At 45.7% G+C, this 25000-nt stretch overlaps 2 protein-coding genes across 2 annotated transcripts in view; one reads left to right on the top strand and one right to left on the bottom strand.

Annotated features, from left to right (window-relative positions):
* The window catches only part of agfg2 (ArfGAP with FG repeats 2), a gene marked incomplete at its 5' end in the record, with an annotated part of 9490 nt that extends 4080 nt beyond the window's left edge, over nucleotides 1-5410 (bottom strand). The window contains 5 exons of the mRNA XM_080544288.1: nucleotides 1562-1694; nucleotides 2140-2293; nucleotides 2720-2835; nucleotides 3866-3959; nucleotides 5244-5410. Of these exons, the coding sequence (XP_080400414.1) occupies nucleotides 1562-1694; nucleotides 2140-2293; nucleotides 2720-2835; nucleotides 3866-3959; nucleotides 5244-5410 (664 nt within the window). The remainder of the gene's footprint in view (nucleotides 1-1561; nucleotides 1695-2139; nucleotides 2294-2719; nucleotides 2836-3865; nucleotides 3960-5243) is intronic.
* A 4139-nt stretch (nucleotides 5411-9549) lies between these two features.
* Nucleotides 9550-25000, top strand: part of acap1 (ArfGAP with coiled-coil, ankyrin repeat and PH domains 1) — a gene marked incomplete at its 5' end in the record, with an annotated part of 21642 nt that continues 6191 nt past the window's right edge. The window contains 17 exons of the mRNA XM_080543935.1: nucleotides 9550-9602; nucleotides 12688-12745; nucleotides 14024-14143; nucleotides 14402-14455; nucleotides 14781-14839; nucleotides 15199-15385; nucleotides 16858-16902; nucleotides 17144-17239; nucleotides 19118-19192; nucleotides 19608-19720; nucleotides 20992-21043; nucleotides 21287-21387; nucleotides 21802-21913; nucleotides 22189-22409; nucleotides 22670-22739; nucleotides 22893-22987; nucleotides 24914-25000. The exon at nucleotides 24914-25000 is cut by the window's right edge and continues 98 nt beyond it. Coding sequence (XP_080400061.1) covers nucleotides 9550-9602; nucleotides 12688-12745; nucleotides 14024-14143; nucleotides 14402-14455; nucleotides 14781-14839; nucleotides 15199-15385; nucleotides 16858-16902; nucleotides 17144-17239; nucleotides 19118-19192; nucleotides 19608-19720; nucleotides 20992-21043; nucleotides 21287-21387; nucleotides 21802-21913; nucleotides 22189-22409; nucleotides 22670-22739; nucleotides 22893-22987; nucleotides 24914-25000 — 1598 coding nt within the window. The remainder of the gene's footprint in view (nucleotides 9603-12687; nucleotides 12746-14023; nucleotides 14144-14401; nucleotides 14456-14780; nucleotides 14840-15198; nucleotides 15386-16857; nucleotides 16903-17143; nucleotides 17240-19117; nucleotides 19193-19607; nucleotides 19721-20991; nucleotides 21044-21286; nucleotides 21388-21801; nucleotides 21914-22188; nucleotides 22410-22669; nucleotides 22740-22892; nucleotides 22988-24913) is intronic.

The raw sequence follows: 25000 nt of genomic DNA on the forward strand, positions 1-25000 counted from the left end.
GAAGCCTTTTTTCTTCTTTTGGTGCCACGCTCCAAAAGTTTGGATTCGAAATCAAACAATTACTATAAGGTTAAAGCAGAGATTCTCAGCTATTATTTGATGGTATTGGTTTTGTATTGTACATACTGGTTTCGCCATTCAGAAAGACAGGACCGATTTATGAAACATTTGCATGCAATAACTGCAGAAGTCTGCTAACCCCACCAGATGCTGGGTGTCTTCTCTAGTGATGCTCTGCCAGGCCTGTACTGCAGCTATCTTCAGTTGTTGTCTTTTTGCCTAAAATCTTATCATCAGGAAATGAAATGCATGTTCAATTGGATTTCAATCTAACGATTGATTTGGCCAGTAAAGACATTTCTACTTTTCGAAAGCTCCATAGTATGTATTGGGTCATTGTCTTACTATACTGTATGATGACGCTGATATTTCTATACACTTCAGAAGTCATTCTGCTGCTGCCGTCAGCAGTTACCATCATCAGTGAAGTCAAGTGGGCCGGTTCTAGTGGCAGCTATCCATGCCCAAACCACAACACCCCCTCCACCATGTTTCACAGATGAGGTGGTGTGCTGCCTGTGAATCTTGGGCAGATCCTTTTTTCTCTCCAAACTTTCCTCTTGAATCACTCTGGTACAAGATCATATTCATTCAATATTCATTCATATCTGTCCACAAGACCTTTTCCAGACCTCTGCAGGCGTTTTAGGTACTTTTTTTTTAGCAAACTGTAACCTGTGACCCTCCTTTTTGAGGATAGCTAGTGGATTGTACCTTGCAGTGAACCGTCTGTAGTTTGGCTGGTGACGTATTCCGTGGATGGTAGTCTCTGACCCAGTCACGCCTACTTCCTGTGTTGTTGGTCTGTGGGACAGTTGTTTTGGGGGTTTTCTTAATTATGGTGCATTCTTCTGTCATTATGGTGAGCATTCTTCGGTTGTCCGATTCAGCGATTTCTGAGCTCACCAGTGCTTTTTTTTCATTTGAATGGTGTCCCACACTGTTGGTTTTGGTCAGGTTTTGGCTCCTGTTTCTGATTCCTTTCCTTCCTGCCTAATAACGGCTGACCTTTATTGACACCTCTATGGTCCTCCTGTTGACAGACACCAATAGCAAAAACCCAAGGCAAACACAAAGCCTTAGAATCAGTACTAGACATTGACAGCTCTCTTATAAGCCTGCACAATGATGGGACGGAAAACACACCTAACCTACCAGAAACACCTGTCAAGCCCAGTGTCCCGTTACTTTTGGACACCCTAAAATAGGGAGACTATGCATAAAAACTCTTGTAATTTATGAATGATGAAGCCAATATGTACACAATATGTGCACAAACACCATCAAATACAAGCTGAGCATCTCTAACTTTAACCTCATAGTAATTGTTCAGATCCAAACTTTTGCAGTCAAAAGAAGAGAAAATGCTTCACTGTCCCATTACTTCCACAGGGCAGAAAGAAACAGAGGGTTACAGAGGAAAAAGGTGGCGAAAAGCTAAAACAACACAGCGTCAAGTGTGATGACTCCTGTCGGCGGCGGAGTGTTCAAAGCCCTCTACCTTTCATGGGGGGGTCTCTGAAGCTCTGGGTGCGTGAGCAGCGAGCAGTGAACACGTCTGTCCTCATGTCTGCGGGGGACACGGCGGGGACGCGATCCCAGGATGAGAGCTGGGACTGGGACTGGGACTGAGACTGGGAGAGGGTAGACAAAGGACCAGCCACTCTCACAATAGGTATCCATCCACACATAATCTATAATTCATCATTCATTTTACCTTTGAAGTCAAGCCAGCCCGGAGTTCTCTCTATGGTCATCTGTCTTTGTCTGTACCTGAATAAAATATATCTCTCCCCTCTCTTTAGCTTCCTATCTTTATGTCTATCCCCATCTCTCACATCTCACCAACGCCCCCCCCTCTCTATCGCTCTCTCCCTCTCTCTCTCTCTCTCTCTCTCTCTGTGTTTCCACTTTTATCTTTCAGTGTCATAAAGCTTTATTATATGGATATCCCCTTCTTCCCTCCCTCCCTCCCTCACTCCCTCTCTCCCTCACTCTCTCTCTCTCTCTCTCTCTCTCTCTCCCTCTCATCCCCCCCCCCCGCTCTCTCCATGTCTCTGGGCAGTAACCAACTCTCACCAGGTTGAGGTTGCGTATGGGTCTGGCCGAGGGGGGCATGGCGTGCGAGGGGGCCTGGGCTGGCAGGGGGCCGTGAGGAAGGGGTAAGGCCTGCACCCCTGGGGGGCTCCAGGGTCCGTCCACCTCCCTCCGGTTCTTGCTCTTCGAAAAATGCCTGAAAAAGAGGGTGGTGCACGTCTAACCTGGATCGATTTAAAGTAAACATTGATGCTGAAAATGTGTCATTACAATTTTAGTTACTAGTTTATGAACAATTCATTAGGTTACGTCAAAGTAAGAGACCTACCATTGTGATGTTTGAATATCGGTTAACCCCTAGCCTTAACCCTAACTCACTTTTCAGGTGTAAATGAACCCATATGGGGTAGTGGTGGTCTAGTGGATAGTGAGTTGGACTTGTGATCAGAAGGTTGAGAGTTCAAATCCCGCCTGAAACCACACCTCTGCTAGTGTGCCCTTGAGTAAGGCACTTAGCCCTCAGTTACTCCAGGGGGAATGTCCCTGTAATTCGTAAATCGCTTTGGATTAAAAGCGTCTGCTAAATGGCAAAGTTAAATGAATGTTTTTTGAATGCTCTTACCATTTCTTCTTTTCATATTTGTCCTGAAGGAACTCCTTTAGTTTCTGGGAGTCCCGTGTGTCGAAGCATCCGTCTGTCTTTGGGTCAAAGACACACAGCCAGGTCCTCCTTCCGACCTAAAGACACACACTCCATGTATTCACTTGTCTGGATGTTGTTTAAATGTTATTTAGAGGGCGTATTGATCACAATCATTATTTTTCAAACCATCCATAGCTTATCAGACCGATCATTAGGACTTAGTCCGAACCAATACACTAGGACTAAAACCACCCACCAACCCCCAAAATAATGGTTTAGGTGAAAATCGTAACATGAGATTGTGCATTGATATCAATGGAATATTTGTGTAATAATAATAATAATAATAATAATAATAATAATACATTAGACTTATATAGCGCTTTTCTAGACACTTCATAATGATGAAGAACATGACTAATACCCATCTCTGCCTCCCCCCTAGGTCACAGGTTTGGTTCACACATCATTAACATATGAATCATAATGAACAATATTGATCCTGACATGATCTGCCTATAATAGTCAACTTCTTTTCTATGTGATATTTGGATCTGAGCTACAAACCACACACACACACACACACACACACACACACACACACACACACACACACAAACTGACACACAGTGGTTTGGGCGTAACTGAGACGTGCGATTCAATTTCCTGCACAAATTGAACATAACTGCTGCATTTCTCTAAAAACAGCCTGACTGCAGAGGGCCGCTAGACTGGTCTGACTTGAAGTCTCCTATTCTATTTTTAAAAAGATGGAGGAAGAGAAGAGAAAGTCTGTGTGGGGGAGATTCTATGTCTAAATATTGAACACTTGCACAGACGCTGATGGATCTACCTCTCATGGCACACTGCCCCGATCATTCTCCTGGCGGCTGCCCAAGAGTGTCCATATCATAGGCCTATATCATTTATGATATATATTTACAACAGCCAACGGAAAGACACAAAAAAAACACATTGAAAGTAGGTGTACTAAGCTACCTTTTCATACTGAAATATCCGGGTGAGATAGGGTCTTAAAGTAAAGTGATCTAGGTGTAACAAGCCACCCCCCCCCCCCACCCCCCAGCCAAGCCCACCTTGATGCAGCCCCCTTCTGCCACTCACCTCGTTGCCATGGTTTTGCAGAAACTCCACTTCCTGTTGGGAGAAGGTTGTCATGGAGATAGACTTGACTCTGTGGGGAGGGTTCAGTCCTCTCCTGAGATGGAGAGATGGAAAGAGAGACAGATAAATAAAAGACGCTAAAGACGAGTGAAGGATGACATTACAGATGTGTTTGTCTTATAGCTATATAATTCATATCAATCTGTAAAAGAATAACATTGATGTAACATGATTGAAAGGAGGAAAGTGATGTAGTAGTAGCTACACATCTATAGATAGGCCCACTGGAAGAGAAAACATGAGAGTGAATGAACTGACAGGATCGTGAGCTTAGAATGATAAGGTTCTATCTCCGTTTAGGGCAGTTCAGAGATATTGAGCGTCAAAGTTTTTACATTCCATTATGTTCTGTGAGATGGAACCTTTGTATTTTATGAATTACTAACTCAAAAATGTCAACATTTTAAAAATACAAAAATAAACACCTAATGGATCAGATGATGTAAAAAACTCAATTTTGACAAAAATGGAGATAGAACCTTATAATTCTAACATCACGGGTGACTGACTGCTGCGGGGATGTGAAAACGGGGTTGTTGCAATGAAAACGGGTAGTGCAAATGAATCCAGAGTGTCAGTATGTAAGACAATAAAGTGTGCCCCATTCCCTCGTATGCTCGTGTCGTGACAGACTTTTGTGAGACAACATGTGCAAGGCAAGGCGCTTAAACCTGAGCTGAAATCTCGCCACTGCGAATTAGTGAGATCTTGTGAACAGTCTCTGGCCCTAATCCCTTGAACCAGAGCCACTACGTTCTCCATGCAGAATACAAGACAAGTACAAGAGCCTTAAATCACCAAACCTGAGCCGTGATGATGAAATGAAACGTAACACAAGCGCGATTATTAATGGTCACGCCTGAAATGACAAATAAGACTAATTACGAAGTTAACATAGCCATCAAGGAAATAAGAGACACCCCGAATCAATTAATGTAGGGCGCACACAGTCTTATAGCAGTTACATGTCACAGTGTCAGTTCCATTCCACTATCACAGGGACCGTTAACACATTAGGCTGCAAAAATATTGATTACCTATAGTATATTATACCTATATTTTAGCTATATTTTTTTTTTTTTAGCTATATATTTTAGCTATAGATTTCCTATAGTAGCCTATTATTTGCGCATTACCTACAATATACAATTGTATGCTGTAAATTGTAAATATATACAGTATGCTGTATATATTGTAGGTAATGCGCAAATAAACAAGAATATTATAGGGCCAAGAGAGTGTGATATAACAACGTGCATGCATAATATTAATAGAAATTAATATTCCCCTTCCATATCCATACATAGCCCCTACTTACAGCATTCCGGAGCACGACGTGCAGACGAAGCAGCCCACGGTGATGTCGATGTAAGTCACCCCGGGCTGGCCGCACTCGAAGCAGTGTTTGTTTACCCCCGCCTGGGCCAGCTCCCGGACCTTGCGGGCGCATATCTCCTGGTTGTCTCGGTGTTTGCGATTCGACATAATATTACTGCCTCCTCGATCCCTTTAGTCCCCCTCGGTCTGGCGAGGAAGATCGGAGCAGTATGGCTGGTAGCGGTGGTGAACCCTTCCACTATCCTCCCTCTCCCGTTTATTTTATTATAGTATGTTACTCACGCACCGCATTATGAAAACGAGTATTGCGGGCTCCGCGTCCAACGCGATCTGGGAGCGATATTATTCTACATGCCTGCTCAATCTCTTTTTTGTGTGTGTCTTGCAGACAGACCTGTCTGTCGGGCGACTGTTAAGTTTTTTACTACGGCGTTATTTATAATGTATTCATCGCTGCGGTGTTCTCTCTTTGGAGTGGAGAGAGAAAAAAAAAATCTGTCGCTCGCTCTCAATAATCTCTCTCCCCTCTTGCTCTGCTCTCTGCTCACCCACCATACACCCCCCCTTTACACACCATACACCCCCCCCTTTACACACCATACACCCTCCCTTTACACACCATACCCCCCCCCCTTTACACACCATACACCCCCCCTTTACACACCATACACCCCCCCCCCTTTACACACCATACACCCGCCCTTTACACACCATACACCCCCCCTTTACACACCATACACCCCCCCTTTACACACCATACACCCCCCCCCTTTACACACCATACACCCCCCCTTTACACACCATACACCCCCCTTTACACACCATACACCCCCCCTTTACACACCATACACCCCCCCTTTACACACCATACACCCCCCCTTTACACACCATACACCCCCCCTTTACACACCATACACCCCCCCCTTTACACACCATACACCCCCCCTTTACACACCATACACCCCCCCTTTACACACCATACACCCCCCCCTTTACACACCATACACCCCCCCCTTTACACACCATACACCCCCCCTTTACACACCATACACCCCCCCTTTACACACCATACACCCCCCCCTTTACACACCATACACCCCCCCCCCTTTACACACCATACACCCCCCCTTTACACACCATACACCCCCCCTTTACACACCATACACCCCCCCCTTTACACACCATACACCCCCCCCTTTACACACCATACACCCCCCCTTTACACACCATACACCCCCCCCTTTACACACCATACACCCCCCCCCTTTACACACCATACACCCCCCCTTTACACACCATACACCCCCCCTTTACACACCATACACCCCCCCCTTTACACACCATACACCCCCCCCTTTACACACCATACACCCCCCCTTTACACACCATACACCCCCCCCTTTACACACCATACACCCCCCCTTTACACACCATACACCCCCCCTTTACACACCATACACCCCCCCTTTACACACCATACACCCCCCCTTTACACACCATACACCCCCCCTTTACACACCATACACCCCCCCTTTACACACCATACACCCCCCCTTTACACACCATACACCCCCCCTTTACACACCATACTACACCCCCCCTTTACACACCATACACCCCCCCCTTTACACACCATACACCCCCCCTTTACACACCATAGCATACACCCCCCCTTTACACACCATACACCCCCCCCTTTACACACCATACACCCCCCCTTTACACACCATACACCCCCCCCTTTACACACCATACACCTACACCCCCCTTTGGCATAATGTTGCATTCGCGTCTGTCATTGGAATTGTGACAGATTTCTGGAACCCCCCACAGCTAAGACAAGGCAAGAACAGAGGCACAGTTTGGTACAATAAATACTTCAACATTAACCACATCATACTTATGCAAAATTGTATTTCAATAATGAACATTATAAAGTCAGACAATTTATGTGTTTTGGAAATATCAAGTTATTTTATTAGTTTTTTTGGGGGGGGGCATTATCTTTGCAACACACACATTTGTTGTGTAACGACTGTCATGGGAAGACAACATCACGCCCATTGCATGACGTCCGAAATGAACAATGTTTTCTTTCCTCTTGAGTTTAACTCTTCGCACCCCTGACCCATCCTTCACAGTTCAACTCTACTAGAAAGAAACTCTCCGTTAGTCCGTCTGTAATGACGTCCTTTGATCACAAGGGAGAGCCATGCGCCATCATCTCAACAGTGACGGTGTTATTGGGTTAACATAATTGAGGTATTATTCCTGGTTAGTTTAATTTCAGAACACAATTTATTCTAGAACAGATTAAATAACTCTCTTTTGATGTGTCCAAGCCAACCATGTGTGTGTGAACTCTTTAGAAGTAACGACTTGTGTGTGTCTGTGCACTTGTGTATTTGCAACAGAGAGACAGAAATGACAGGGGTAGTAGATATACCATCAGCCACTGTAATTATAACTGTCTGGGCCAGTCCACCACAGGCTGTGGTAAGCAGGGCTCTCTGGTTACATAGGGCTACTGTATTGTATGCTGAAACTGTATGTTGGGATAAAAGTTGAGGTACAGTTATATGTTTTAAATAGAGAGACATAATGCGTGTGTCGTGTGTGTGTGTGTGTGTGTGTGTGTGTGTGTGTGTGTGTGTGTGTGTGTGTGTGTGTGTGTGTCTGTGTGTGCGTGTGTGTGTGCGTGCATGTGTAAAACTATTAAATGGGGAGTTTCTTGCCAACAACAAAAGGTGCACACATCATAATAAGGGGAGGAGGAGGAGGTTGCCAAACGAGAAGACACACCCTAAACAACAAGTGGTGTCTCTGCATGTTTAACTAGGCCTGTTGTATGGGGATAGAGTTGCTGAATTAGTATCATGGTACACATACAAAAAAACTACTTTCATCTGTTAAATCTGACCAATAAATGATCACACCATAATCTTCACCATTGACACTGACGGGAATACACACAAATGAAAGGCAGATATCTATTATATAACTGTCCTGGTGGGATTTTACAGTACAGCCTATGTGGTCCAAAAATACTCTTCATAACATCAAAGTAAATCTGAGGCATGAGGTCTCTTCTCAGAGTTGTGTACTGTAGGCCTACCCTAACTTTGAATAAACCAACAAAATCTGGTCATTGTTAGAATGTAATGTACACATCCCCCAGTTAAATTGCCTCTCAACGTTGATGACACTTATTGAAAGCCCGTTGGAGACACTTAGTGGGAAATGCTCCCCAACTGATTACATTTCTTAATTTCAGAATATTATTTCTTAATGTCAAGAATGACCTATAACATAACGACCACACTGTGAATCTCCAACTCGTGAGCTTAGAATGATAAGGTTCTATCTCCGTTTAGGGCAGTTCAGAGATATTGAGCGTCAAAGTTTTGACATTCCATTATGTTCTGTGAGATGGAACCTTTGTATTTGATGAATTACTAACTCAAAAATGTCAACATTTTAAAAATAACACCACACAGGCATTAATAAACACCTAATGGATCAGATTATGTAAAAAAACTAAATTTTGACAAAAATGGAGATAGAACCTTATCATTCTAACGTCACGAAGTGTGCCTCTTTTTTTCTTTCTTTTTTTTCTTTCTTTTTTTCTTTTTTCTTTTTCTTTTTTTCTTTTAGAGCAAAGGCACATACCCGGAACTTGAGAGCAGGAGAAGGAGGGTGGACCCCAGCAGCAGAGACGAATCGGAAGGAGCATTATTATTTATTTCTATGCCACCCTGGCCAACCCGTGGGAACCCTCCTCAAGGGACATGTCATCGATCGTTTGATCTCATTCAGGACGTGTCCCATGTAGATCGGACTCGGATTACCTGCCGCGGAGTTTTTGGGGGCATTTTCCCGGATTTTCGTAACGCATGCGCGGTCAGGGAGAGTATGAGCGTCTAATAACTATATGTTTCTATCACTGCACTAGAAATAACATTATACATTATAATTAACATTATAATCTATTTATTACTTACACAAGGACGTGGTTGACTAATTCAGCTCATGATGACGGGTGGAAGAGAATTGAGGAGAACATAATTTATTTATTGATTAAATTCCCAATATAAACTTCTTTTTTTTAAACTATAAAACAGCAATAAACTCTCATGTCAATTGCTACATTCTAAATTTAGTTACGGGTAAATGAATGAGTGAATCTATATTTTTGTGTAATTTCCGCGCTCCCCATGCATGTCACGCTCGTTATTACACATACATAGTTAAGGTATTATTGGAATTAGGGTCCTAACTGAAAGATGACTGTCAAACTGGACTTTGAAGAGTGCCTTAAGGACTCCCCCCGCTTCAGGTAAGAGATCACCGCTATATAATGACAATGACACTTAACTATGGCATGCCAGATTTGGTGTTTCAAACTGCTTCAAACCTGTAACATATCCATATTAGGAGAGATGTGCGTAAAAAACAGATTTGAGGTCAGATTTGCTATATCTACTATGCCGAGCATAGGTTACAGTATTCACGTTTGCAGAAACAGATGATAGGGTACACTTCTCAAATAGCCTAGTGTCAGCTCTGTCATTTAGTGACTGTCTCTATGTGTCACCACTTGATATTAAAGTAAGTCTAGGATGTCAAGGCTGCTCATTTATTATAGAGGGTCAGTTCTGCCTCATCTCTTTTAGTCAGTTTTATTTAAATAGTGAAAATACCAAATACCCAAAAAAAGAAAAGGTTGGCTTGCTGTTCAGAAGCAGTGACAGTGGTTAAGCACTCTCTCTCTCTCTCTCTCTCTCTCTCTCTCTCTCTCTCTCTCTCTCTCTCTCTCTCTCTCTCTCTCTCTCTCTCTCTTCTCTCTCTCTCTCTCTCTCTCTCTCTCTCTCTCTCCTCATTCTGGGTTTGGTTTTCAAGCACAATGGAAAGTTTGAGTAGTTGTGGCAGGGTAGTGCAGCGTGCTGCAGTGGCGAGGTCGTCTTGTGTCTGACTAAGAACAGAGAGAGCGAGGAGGAAGAGGGGGAGGGTTAGAAGTAGGCCATGGTCAGACAGACACAGGGTGAAAGTATACAGTACACACACAGGGCAGAGTGAAAGAATGTCAGGAGAGAGAGAGACAACTGAGGAAAAGAGGCATACAAAAGTAAAAGAGAGATGACATGCTATAGAAAGGCTGAACACTTGGGGAACCACTTCAAACTGCTGCCTCCCGTTGCTAGGTAACCAGGGGGTTGAGGTGGTGGAGTGGAACAGGAAGTGAAGCGAGAGATACTGAGGTGATAAACAGGAGACAGGAAGTGTGTTTTTTGGTGGTGGATCGCTGCAGAAACACACGCGCACGCACGCATACACACGCATACACACGCACGCACGCACACATACACACACACACACACACACACACACACACTCACACTCACACACACACACACACACACACACACACACACACACACACACATTTTAATCATTTATTTCTGTCCACATAGAAACAAGTATACAAGGACACAAATACTGAAGGCACAGATGGGATGCATTCACAAACAGACATGGACAATGTCTTTCACATACAACAGGACAAGACTCACGGGTACAAGTAACACCGTCTCCGCCATATTTGGCGGCTGCCAATAATCGCAGAGACAGAGCAATACTTGCTGAGCCTTTTTGCTTCTCCCTTGGACATTCCCAGTAGACGTAGTCCTCTGACAACCAATCTGTGCACATGTCCAAGACTGCCAAATATAAAGACTGATAGCGTACACCTATAGCCTAGCTCTGAGATGGTGTCTACAAGCTGCTGGTATTTCATGACCTTAGTCATGAAGGCTTCCTCTAGGCTTATATCAAAGGTGCATGCTACCTCTAATACAGACACCTCTCTGGACTCTTCATTAACAACAACAACATCTGGTGTGTTAGCAGACAACTGTGAAAAGTGACATTGGTCATTACAGAAATTGAACATGGATGCATTGACACAAGCATGTGTATACATTTTCACTGTAACTGGGAAGTGGAGTGATATGTCCTTTACTATTAGGCTCACAATTCTGTCATGACGTGCTATATACACACACACACACACAAGCACACACACACACACACACACACACACACACACACACACACACACACACACACACACACACACACACACACACACACAGTTTTCCCCCCATGCTATCTTTGCCCTCATTTTACTTTTGTAAACTTAAGGCATCTCCGTGTTAGCACCCCTGTCACGCTGGGCTAGGCTATTTGAATATGAATGGTCCTGAACTGACCCAAGACCTGCATCCACTGTCTCTCTACCACCACAGACAAACAGACACTGTCTGTTCTCCCTCTTTCTCGTTCTCTCTCTCTCTCTCTCTCTCTCTCTCTCTCTCTCTCTCTCTCTCTCTCTCTCTCTCTCTCTCTCTCTCTCTCTCTCTCTCTCTCTCTCGGTTGTTGGTGCAAGGCAGCGGAAACCGCATGGTTAGGTACTGACTCATAGATTGCACACACTACGCTTCTACTAGCAATCCTACACACACACACACACACACACACGCACACGCACACGCACACGCACAGTATCAATAATTCAATAATAATCAATATTACAGCAAGCAAGTTACCATGCAAGGTGCCGGCCCACTCATTGGAAGCAATTTGGGGTTCAGTCAGTGTGTTGCCCAAGGACACCTCGACACATGGCCAGCCGGGAATCGAACTGCAAACCTTGCGATCATAAGGCTACCTCCTGAGCCTCAGCCGTCCCCATAGTGCAAAAGTGCATAGTGCAAAATCCATAAAAGTATGGATATACAGTGTGTACATGTGTCTATGTACAGTGTGATATGTACAGACAAGGGCGAAGATATGAACAGTTAAGATATGTGCAGTGTGATATGTACAGATCAAGGGCAATGGATATCAATTGACCTATTGCTAAGCCACGCCCCAAAATAGACAGTGTCCAATCATATCACAGCAAAAGTCACTACAGGCAGAAAACTCGGATGTTCGCAATGTTCCTCCTTTTGGGGGGTGGAGGGGGCTGGGTGGGGGGATAGAGGTATAGGGCTAGGGGGGCAAGGGACTAGACTCCTGTACAGCCTCCCGTGTGGGAGGAGGGCAAACAGTCCGTGACTGGGGTGAGAGGTGTCATCAATGATGCCTCGCGCTCTCCGCAGACACTGCTTTTCCCGAAGGCCCTTGATGGCAGGGAGTTGGGCACCGGTGATGTACTGGGCGGGTTTTCACCACCCAGGGCCTTCCGGTCAGAGACAGAGCAGCTGCCATACCACACTGTGATGCAGTTGGTCAGGATGCTCTCGATTGTGCACCCGGTAGAAATACACCAGAATCCTGGGAGACAGCTGGGCTTCCTGGTCTCGCTCAGGAAGTATAGACTCTGCGTCGCCTAATGTGTGTGTGTGTGTTTCTTCCAGGGCTGACATCGAAGTGGTGCAGGGAGATGTGAGTGAATTGGAGACACGATTAGACAAGGTAAGACACGCACGCACGCACGCACGCACGCACGCACACACACACACACACACACACACACACACACACACACACACACACACACACACACACACAGACTGAAGTGAAAGAGTCAGGCTGGTGTTCTACTGTACCCGAGCTGAAAGGAACAACCCCTTCTTCTGCTTCCCTCTATTGTTGTCCTTTCAACCACTCGATGGTCCTACTTCACCATCACTGGTTTACAGCACCTAGCTAACATTCATCACTGGTTTACAGCACCTAGCTAACATTCATCACTGGTTTACAGCACCTAGCTAACATTCATCACTGGTTTACAGCACCTAGCTAACATTCATCACTGGTTTACAGCACCTAGCGAACATTCATCACTGGTTTACAGCACCTAGCGAACATTCATCACTGGTTTACAGCACCTAGATAACATTCATCACTGGTTTACAGCACCTAGATAACATTCATCACTGGTTTACAGCACCTAGCTAACATTCATCACTGGTTTACAGCACCTTGCTAACATTCATCACTGGTTTACAGCACCTAGCTAACATTCATCACTGGTTTACAGCACCTAGATAACATTCATCACTGGTTTACAGCACCTAGCTAACATTCATCACTGGTTTACAGCACCTAGCTAACATTATTTCAAGGACCCCAATTGAAATAAGCCAGTGGCTTTCTTGGGTTTTTATCCTTTTAGTTGACCTTGTATGTAATATGTACTTTCATGTACCTACTTCTGCAAACATTCTAATAAAGTTTTCAATCAATCAATCAATTCATCACTGGTTTACAGCACCTAGCTAACATTCATCACTGGTTTACAGTATCTAGATAACATTCATCACTGGTTTACAGCACCTAGCTAACATTCATCACTGGTTTACAGTATCTAGCTAACATTCATCACTGGTTTACAGCACCTAGCTAACATTCATCACTGGTTTACAGCACAGAGCTAACATTCATCACTGGTTTACAGCACCTAGCTAACATTAACATACCTAGCTAACATTCAAATACATCCTCGGTTTATCAAGGGTCAGACTGTATATTTGTACGTACTGTAACCTGGAATGTATAGTATGTTATGGTGAAGAGAATGGATTTCAATACATTTACTTGATAATGAATAGATACTCTCAGTGTATGATCTTTGTGTTTTATTGTGTTGTATTCCACGTTGTTTTGTGTCGTATTCTGACTTGTGTTTCTTTGAGTTGTATTCTAATGTCATGTTGTGTTGTTGTGTTGTTGTGTTGTTGTGTTGTCTAGCTGGTGAAGCAGTGCCATTCGATGCTAGAGGCTGGCAAGGCATACTGTCAGACCAGCAAGAGCTTTGTCACTGGGCTCAAAGAGCTGGGCCACCACTGTTCTGGGGACAGTATGATGGCGGTGAGACTATGTTGATGATGTTGGCTAATAGACTGTTACCACTGTTCAAGGGACAGTATGACATACTGTAAAAATGTGTTGTAATATGTTGTGTTCCAGGCTCATTCCTGTAAGGGAAATGAAACCAATGTTCTACTGAAATATTGAGTAGGAAGGAAGTTTAAGGCGGATGGTTGTGGTTTAATAAGAAGACGTTATAGAGATGTGATTCACATGTTATTCTAGATATTAAATAAGTGTGTTCTCCTAACCATCCAGGGGTGTTTGGAGAAGTTCTCCAGGAAGATGACTGTTATTCTGGAAGCTCAGGGGGTGAGTTTGGGTTTCCTGTGCTTCACTATTGATGCAAAATGTCTGCCATGTCTGTATCTAGCCTCGATTGTGTCATCCATCTGCACCTCAGGTCTAGTAGCCAAACGTTGTAGTGTTGCCACCCAACCTAAAGTCTTTTGACTACAGAGTTACAGATGAAAATCGTACTGTATCCTAATTAGTAAACGACTCTCCCTGCTCTCCCCTCCTCCTCCTCTTCACCCCTCTCCCCTCCTCCTCCTCCTCCTCACCCCTCTCCCCTCCTCCTCCTCCTCCTCACCCCTCTCCCCTCCTCCTCCTCCACACCCCTCTCCCCTCCTCCCAGGAGGTAATAGAGACAACACAGAAGTCAGTGAAGTTGAAGTTGCAGACGTTTGTGAAAGAGTGAGTGAGTTCCGCACCTCTTTATCTGCTTCCTATCTGATGTTCTCAACCCTCCCTCTCCCCCCGACCACCTGTCTTCCCCTAACCCTCTATCCTCTATCCCTCTTTACCACTCTCTCTCTGTACCTCTTTCCTACCCCTCCTCCCCAACCCCTTCTTATTCAACCCCACCCCCCTCACCCTCATGTAAATGTAAGCATGAAATGTCAAAAGTAAACATCTTAGTTATATAATAATAATAATAACAACAACAACAACAACAATAATAATAATAATTAACTACATTTATGAAGCACTTTTCATTATACAAGAATAATCTCAAAGTGCGTCATTCTTGTGACTTATATGACTGCGTCTAGGGACGTGCGTCGCTTTAAGGAGGTGCGTAAAGAGTTTGAGCGCCGCAGCGAGAGCCTGGACTGTGCGCTGGGGAAGAACGCCCAGGTGCCGGTCCGAGGGAAGCAGCACGAGATGGACGAGGCCAGCAACGCTCTGCTCAACGCGCGCAGGGCCTTCCGCTCTGAGGCGCTGGACTACGTACTGCAGGTGAGAGGGAGAGGCGGTGGTGGTAGTAGTTAGATACCGCATGTATACAGGCTGCATCTTCACACATACAGTACGCTTATGTGACTGTAGAAACACACTACGCGGTTATCCCTCTCTTGTATACACCCCAATGTACACGCACGCACACGCACGCATGCACACACACACACGCACGCACGCACGCACGCACACACACACACACACACACACACACACACACACACACACATACTCATGAATCAGGGTTTAAACGGTTCTAGATGTAGATCTATCTTATTTTTGGAACCTATTTATTACACTATTTGTTTTTGGATTCAACTTGGAGAGTGCTTCAAACAGAGCCAGTTACATAACTGATGTATCACGACCACTGGCTACTTAATGTACCAAACGGCATTGATAAAATATGCGAGAGCTCTCTGTCTATTTGGACACATCAGTTTGCTGCAGTGGAGGACAGGCTCATTGTACGAACGGCATAAGGAATGGTTCACATGATGAATGGTACTAAACACATGATGAATGGTACCAAACACATGATGAATGGTACCAAACACATGATGAATGTTACCAAACACATGATGAATGGTACCAAACACATGATGAATGGTACCAAACACATGATGAATGTCACCAAACACATGATGAATGGTACCAAACACATGATGAATGTTACCAAACACATGATGAATGGTACCAAACACATGATGAATGGTACCAAACACATGATGAATGTCACCAAACACATGATGAATGGTACCAAACACATGATGAATGTTACCAAACACATGAGGAATGGTACCAAACACGTGATGAATGGTACCAAACACATAAGGAATGTTACCAAACACATAAGGAATGGTACCAAACACATGAGGAATGTTACCAAACACATGATGAATGTTACCAAACACATGATGAATGGTACCAAACACATGAGGAATGTTACTAAACACATGATGAATGTTACCAAACACATGAGGAATGTTACCAAACACATGAGGAATGGTACCAAACACGTGATGAATGGTACCAAACACATAAGGAATGTTACCAAACACATAAGGAATGGTACCAAACACATGAGGAATGTTACCAAACACATGATGAATGTTACCAAACACATGATGAATGTTACCAAACACATGATGAATGGTACCAAACACATGAGGAATGGTACCAAACACATGATGAATGTTACCAAACACATAAGGAATGGTAGGAATGTAAACATGTGAGGAATGGTAGGAATGGTAAAAACACATGTTTCACACCATTCCTCATTCCGTTCCATGCCTTACAGTGAGCCCGTCCTTCGATTCCGACCTCCAACAGCCTCCACTGTTTTGCTGCTATGAAAGAGAACTATTTTGCCTCAGGGCTTCCCTGCAGGCTGCTAGCTATAAGCTATAGTAGCACCAGTCATGGAAGCACACATGTTGATTCAGACTGCTGCTGTTTCCCTGTCGCAGATCAACGTCATCGAGGCCAAGAAGAAGACAGACATCCTGATGGCTGTGAGTCTCCTGTGTTACTGCTTATGAAACGCTCAATATTGCTCAATATGTTTGAATTCCTGTTCACATCATGTTCCTGTCAGGTAGTTGGTTCAACTCCACATTTGGTTTTGTTGATTAACTTTCTGTGTTCGCACCAGCGTTGGTACATGTGCGGTTTGGCAGAAGACAGTCGCAGGTGTGGTGTCTCCTGTCAGATGCTGAGTCTGATGTGAGGTGTCTGTGTGGTTTTCCTCATCAGATGCTGTCTCTGATGGAAGCCCAGGCCCAGTTCTTCCAGCAGGGTCACCAGTCGCTCTCCGAGCTGGACGACTACCGACGCACCCTGGGTGAAGAGGTGAGTGGAACAGGTGGAAGGAGAGACGTTTAGAAGTGAAGGGAGGAGAACCGTAGCTGTCCCTCCTGAGACATCTCATTCCCCTCTACCCCCTCCTGTACAGTTTCTCTACTGTCTCTACTGCCCCTGGCCCCGAGCATAGATTACTTTTTCCTGCTACGACTAGTGGATAGATGATTCACTTACTGTATAATATATGCTATTTAGCTGACGCTTTTATCCAAAGCGACTTACATTGCAATGAGTGCATTCATTTCAGTATATATGGTCCCAGCGGGAAACGAACCCACAACCTAAGCGTTGTTAGCGCCATGCTATACCAACTGCTCTACCATGCTCTACCAACTGAGCCACAGAGGACCAAATGTATTTGTTGTAAAGCCGCTTTGGATAAAGGCGTCTGCTGAATGCCAAAAATGTAAGAATCTAGAACGGGGTTAAGCAAGGAATGTGGTGAATAAGGAGCGTAGAGGCAGAAGGACGAGTTTAGTTTCCTGAAAATAAGATGCTGAAGTAAGGAAAAAGACAGAGAAGCAGAGGTAAAAAAAAAGAGACCCACAAAATTCTGCTTAAAGGAGCAGAGTGATGTTGCAGTGTGTTCTCCTCTTCATAGAGGGTTTACTCCACAAACCACAAAATCTCTCAGTTTGTTCCATTTATTCAGTAGTTCAGTCCTAGCGAGGGAGTCTGGGGGTGAGTGGAGAGTCACACGGTGACGTCCCTCTCATCGTGACAGGAAACAGTGAGCATGGTCGTGACAGGAAACTTCACACGACGACTGACTGACTGTGCGTGCATGTGTGTGTGTGTGTGTGTGTGTGTGTGTGTGTGTGTGTGTTTGCGTGTTTGCTTGCTTGCGCTCATGGTACAAAAAAACCCTGTCATGTTTATTACAACAGGGCTACAATTACACGACTCTAGTATGACTGACGATGCGTCCATCTCGCCGAGAGGATGTTCGTTTAATTTCAGAGAGTATGCAACAGGAAGGAAGTCACCTTTCACTGGCCAGACACAACCACAGAGCCTGGTCTACCTCTTCCTACTTACAACAGGAAATGGGGAGAGAGTTAGAGGGCAGCGGGGGGGCAGTGGGGTGGGGGGGGGGTAGACTAAAGAGAGACGCAGAAGAAGGCTATTGTGGATTGAGGAAAACCCATAACGTGTTCCTCGATCCAGCACAGGAAGCTGGGAGAGGTTCAGTACTTCCTACTTCCTGTTTTCCTGAAGAGGAAGTCTTGTGTGATATACTCTTTGGCCACCTCAGTGCTGTCCAAGATAGAGGCCCGTTGTCTTATTCACTGTGCCAATAAAAGCCTGTCCTGTCCTGTCCTGTCCTGTCCTCTCCTCTCCTCTTCTCTCCTTTCCCATCATTCTCTTCTCTCCTTCAGATTTGCCTCCCTCCTTTCCCTCCTCTCCTTCACCAATGTATCTGCTCTCTCCTTCTCTGCTCTTTCTCCTCTCTCCTCTTGCTCTCAACTCCTCCCTGTCATTTCCCCTTCCTCTTCACTCCTGTCTTAAACGTCTCCTCTCTTCTCTTCCTCACTCTTATCTCCCCTCTTCCTCTGCCTTTCCTCCCAAGGCCTAAATCAAATCAACATTTCCATGAATTAATAATACAAAAACCGTTATTGGCTTGACCGATTAGATTAACTTTTGGCTTCTACTCAGAATGGATGACTGAGAGCATTCGAAAGGAAAATGTCGATGTGCATTATTTGAAAATCAATGTATATGTATGTAGTATGACCTGACTCCCCCTTACAAACATCTCTCTCTCTCTTTCTCTCTTTCTCTCTTTCTCTCTCTCTCTCTCTCACACACACACACACACACACACACACACACACACACACACACACACACACACACACACAGCACACACAGCTGGTACTAAACTCAGCCAGGGAGAAGAGGGACATGGAGCAGAGACATGCGGCCATCAAGAAAAAGGTAAACACCTCTGAAATAATACTGCCAGCCAAGCCTAATGACATCACTTCCATACAGTCATAATATTTGCTGACATCACTTCCATACAGTCATAATATTTGCTGACATCACTTCCGAACAAACACACTCTGGCGCCGCTTCCTTCCAATGACAGTAGTAATAGTATAGGATGTTTTGGGCTAAAAGTTGACCCTTAACACAGATCCAGGATCAGGTTACCATACTCCCAAATAACTATTCGGGGGGTGAAATGATAACAATAATAATAATAATAATAATAATAATAATAATAATAACCTTTATAAGCGAGCAACCCGAGTGCTCCCCCCCCCCCCCCTCCCCCCCCTGTGTACTTTCAGGCAGGATTTTTTCTCACTTCAAGCCCTTAACGTTAATGTGTGTGCTGTGTTGCCAGGATGTGTCCTATGATGACTCCATCATGGACTTCAACACTGACGCTCCCAATGGCATCGCCATGGAGGGCTACCTGTACAAGAGAGCCAGCAACGCCTTCAAGACCTGGAGCAGGTACGTCACCCCTCTCTACCCCCTCTCTACCCCTTTTCTACCCCTCTCTACCCTCTCTACCCCCTCTCTACCCCCTCTCTACCCCTCTCTACCCCTCTCTACCCCTCTCTACCCTCTCTGCCCCTCTCTACCCCTCTCTACCCTCTCTCTACCCTCTCTACCCCTCTCTACCCTCTCTACCCCTCTCTACCCTCTCTACCCTCTCTACCCCTCTCTACCCTCTCTACCCCTCTCTACCCCTCTCTACCCTCTCTACCGCTCTCTACCCCTCTCTACCCTCTCTACCCCTCTCTACCCTCTCTACCCCTCTCTACCCCTCTCTACCCTCTCTACCCCCTCTCTACCCCTCTCTAACCTCTCTACCCTCTCTACCCCCTCTCTACCCTCTCTACCCCTCTCTACCCCTCTCTACCCCTTCTCTACCCCTCTCTACCCCTCTCTAACCTCTCTACCCTCTCTACCCCTCTCTACCCCCTCTCTACCCTCTCTACCCCTCTCTACCCTCTCTACCCTCTCTCTACCCCTCTCTACCCTCTCTATCCCCTCTCTACCCCTCTCTACCCCCTCTCTACCCCTCTCTACCCTCTCTCTACCCCTCTCTACCCTCTCTATCCCCTCTCTACCCCTCTCTACCCCCTCTCTACCCCTCTCTACCCTCTCTACCCTCTCTCTACCCCTCTCTACCCTCTCTACCCTCTCTACCCCTCTCTACCATCTCTACCCCTCTCTACCCTCTCTACCCCTCTCTACCCTCTCTACCCCTCTCTACCCCCTCTCTACCCTCTCTACCCCTCTCTACCCCTCTCTACCCTCTCTACCCCTCTCTACCCTCTCTACCCCCTCTCTACCCCTCTCTACCCTCTCTACCCCTTCTCTACCCCTCTCTACCCCTCTCTACCCCTCTCTACCCCTCTCTACCTCTCTCTACCTCTCTCTACCCTCTCTACCCCTCTCTACCCCTTCTTTACCCCTTCTCTACCCGCTCTGTCTGTCTGTCTGTCTCTGTCTCTGTCTCTCTCTCTCTCTCTCTCTCTCTCTCTCTCTCTCTCTCTCTCTCTCTCTCTCTCTCTCTCTCTCTCTCTCTCTCTTTCTCTCTTTCTTTCTCTCCTTCTCTCTCTTTTGCTCTCTTTCTGTCTCTGGCTGTCTGTTTTGTATGTGCATCTTTTCTTGACTCTTTTCATCCTAATGATCGTTTCTTCTAGCCAGAATGATTTAAGTATTTATGAGCGCCTTCTTGATTACATCACCTTTCATCTTCTCTCACTGACTAGGCGCTGGTTCTCGATTCAAAAAAATCAACTGGTCTATCAGAAGAGATTCAAGGTGAATGCTATTTTGAATGGCAATCCACTTAACACACTTGAGTACATTTAGATACACAGACACTATGGGACAGACACTAAGTTACACTCGTTCACACACACACACACACACACACACACACACACACACACACACACACACACACACACAGACGCACGCAGACGCACACAGACGCACACAGACGCACACACACACACACACACACACACACACAGAGCTTGACCTGACCCGTCTCTCTCTCAGGACCCTCTCACGGTGGTGGTGGAGGACCTGCGTCTGTGCACAGTGAAGCCCTGCGCTGACAATGACAGACGCTTCCTGTTTGAAGTGGTCTCCCCCTCCAAGTGAGTCTACAGCGTGAATATCTGTGTGAATATGTGTGTTTATGTGAATATGTGTGTATGTGTGTATGTGTGTGTGTGTGTGTGTGTGTGTGTGTGTGTGAATATGGATGTGTGTGAATATGTGTGTGTCGTGCGTGCGTCTATGTGAATAAGTGTGGGGTGTAAATATGTCTGTATGTGAATATGTGTGTATGTGACTGTGTGTATGTGACTGTGTGTGTGTGTGTGTGTGTGTGTATGTGACTATGTGTATGTGACTGTGTGTGTGTGTGTATGTGACTATGTGTGTGTGACTATGTGTATGTGACTGTGTGTGTGTGTGTGTGTGTATGTGTGTGTATGTGACTATGTATATGTGACTGTGTGTGTGTGTGTGTGTGTGTGTGTGTGTGTGACTACGTGTGTGTCCTACAGGAGCTGTATGCTGCAGGCGGACTCAGAGCGGCAGCAGCAGGGTTGGATCAGCGCCGTCCAGAACAGCATCGCATCGGCCTTCCAGGAGCGCAGAGAGGACACACACAGCCCTGTGAGACACACACACACACACACACACACACACACACACACACAGCCCTGTGTGACACACACACACACACAGCCCTGTGTGACACACACACACACACACACACACACACACTCAGCCCTGTGAGACACACACACACACACACACACAGCCCAGTGTGAGCACACACACACACACACTGTTAATCATGGTAGGTATGATACTGTTCACGTTATGTCTGAAATGTAAATGTGTGTGTGTGTGTGTGTTTTGCCCGTGTGTGTGTGTGTGTGTCTCAGAGGGAGCGCTGCAGCTCCATGTCGGCAGGCTGTGTGGGGGGCGGGGGGGGTGTTAGTGGGGACCAGGAGAAGCCGGGGGGCCGGGGGGGGGGCGAGGCCCTGGAGGAGGTCCAGGCCCTCCCGGGGAACAGGCAGTGCTGCGACTGTGGAGAGCCGGGGCCCGACTGGGCCTCCATCAATCTGGGCATCACCCTCTGCATCGTCTGCTCTGGCATACACAGGTGAGCACACACACACACACACACACACACACACACAAGCATGCACACACACACACACTCCACTATTTGCTTCCATAACACACACGCACGCACACACACACACACACACGCACGCACGCACGCACGCACACAGTCCACTATTTGCTTCCATAACGCACACGCATGCACGCGCACACACATACACTCACACTCAAATGCTCTGAGCCTTGGTAGAAAGACATATACTGTATGTTACCCCTCTAACCCTCCCTGTGTTCCAGGAGCCTGGGTGTCCATTTCTCCAAGGTGCGCTCCCTCACTCTGGACTCATGGGAGCCGGAGCTGGTCAAGGTAAGGCACAGCGTCTCCTCAGCACACCTGGGCCCAGGTCCAACACTGGTACGGTGCATCCTTGTGTCCTCTCTGTGTGTCCTACTTGATGTGTTGTATTAACTCAGTATTCCAACGATGACGTCCTCATTCCTACCCTCTGGTTTGTTGTAGTTGATGTGTGAGCTAGGCAACACAGCCATCAACCGGATCTATGAGGCGCGCATCGATGAGATCACCATTAAGAAGCCCCACCCCTCCAGCCCAAGGTAAGCTCCACCCCTCTCTCTCAATTCCGTTTCTCAATTTAATTTCAATGGACCTATCGCTAAGCCACGCCCCAAAATAGAAATTGTCCAATCATATCACAGCAAAAGTCACTACAGGCAGAAAACTCGGACAAACAACTCGCTAATATCTGATGGTGAAAAGCTTCTAGACGAAATATTCTTGTCATCTTTAAAAAAACATGTCTATTACTTGCTGTGGTAAATCAGAAATGAGAAATTTGCCAACTCCCGCCATTGTAAGTCATTGAATGTCATTCAGTCACGGTCGGTCAGTCAGTCACTGTCAGTGAAGCGTTGTTTGTTTGTCCAAGTTTTCAAAGGGGGCGTGGCTTAGCGATAGGTCAATTCAGTACGACTAGAATAAAGAAATGATTAAACAGCGCTGTGTGTGTATAGTAGACAGATAAAGACAACTTAAAACAGAAGTAGAAAAGTGTGGAAAAATATGAATACCAATAAATGAGAACTGTAAAAGCATTTTGTACAGAGCTCCGCACGGTGCAAATAGTGCAGATACTGATTGACAGTTTTTACAGTGGTTGTGTTCCATCGGACATCCTTTTACGGGCACGACAGCTCACAAATCTTGCTGCTGTGTTTGCACATTATTGTACTTCACCCAGCAGATGTAGCACTTTTTTTGTCATTAGTCATCTATCTTGTTGGGTGTTTGTCATCCGTGAGAAGTATGAGAGTATATCTCTCTCACTCTTACAAGCTCGTCAGTTGCGAGCTATCCTGTTTCAATGGCATGTGAAAATCAAGTCACACAGACAAGGCAAGTTTGGAGTAGCATGACAGCGGGAAGTCAATGGAAACCATGTTTTGTTTTTAAAAATCTATTATTCAAACATGTCCACAGCATCACTAAAAAGCCTCCTGTCGTGTGGAAAAACATAACAGGTTTTGGAGAGGGGACAACAGCAAACCATTCTGATTTGTGACTGTGATACTGTGTTCTGAAGAGAAGGGAGTGTAGTCAGCTTACATACATACATTCCTCACTGCGACCTTAGAAATGTTGCACCTCCTCTTAAATTCAACCCCTCATCTCCCCCTGGTGTCCCGTTGTTGAAATTGCAGGTATATTCCCCCCCCCCCCCCCCCCCCCCCCCCACACACACACACACACACACAAGTCATTTGAGTAAAAGCACTCCATGTAGGCCTACCCTCTCCTGCTAAACACAATCGTCAAACTTTCTCACCGTAACTCATCATTATTGCTCCCCCTTGTTTTTATCTGATATCTAATCAGATCTCAATATCTTGTTCTAATTACGCAACAGGAAGGACAGACAGGAAGTTGCACAGGTAGATGACGATGGTGGTTTGTGTAGTGACTATACTGTCCCCCCGGAAGTGTGTTTCTGTGTGTGTGTTCTCTCTCTGTGTGTGGTATCTAGTCCGTTCTGTCGTGTGTGAGGTGGTGTGTTGTAATAGTTGCCCTGTGGTACAGAACGGTTGTGTGATCGTGTCGTAGATGAAAGAGATTCTAAATACAAGCCATTACATATCAAACACATTGGGGCACTTGGTGTCGACCATGTAACCGCAGAGTTCCCGGTTTGATTCTGGCCGCGGACATATCCTGCATGTCATCCCTTCTCTCTCTCCAATCCTTCCTGTCAAATCTGTACTGTCTCTGGCCCACTCAACTTCATGCATGATTGTCCATGTATTTGATTCCTGTTCTGTCTCAGTTGAATGGCTTATATTATTTAGAATGACAGGACTGTCTCTCTCTCTCTATTTCCTTCTCTCTCTCCATGTCCTTCTCTCTCTCCATGTCCTTCTCTCTCTCCATGTCCTTCTCTCTCTCCATGTCCTTCTCTCTCTCCATGTCCTCTCTCTCCATGTCCTTCTCTCTCTCTATTTCCTTCTCTCTCTCCATTTTTCTGCCAGAGGTGATAAGGAGTCATGGATCCGCTCCAAGTACGTGGAGAAGAAGTTCATCCGGAAACTTCCGGAGACGGGTGCCACCCCGCTGCG

Source organism: Nansenia antarctica, assembly GCF_963989245.1.
Source record: "Nansenia antarctica genome assembly, chromosome: 13".
Lineage (NCBI taxonomy): Eukaryota > Metazoa > Chordata > Actinopteri > Argentiniformes > Microstomatidae > Nansenia > Nansenia antarctica.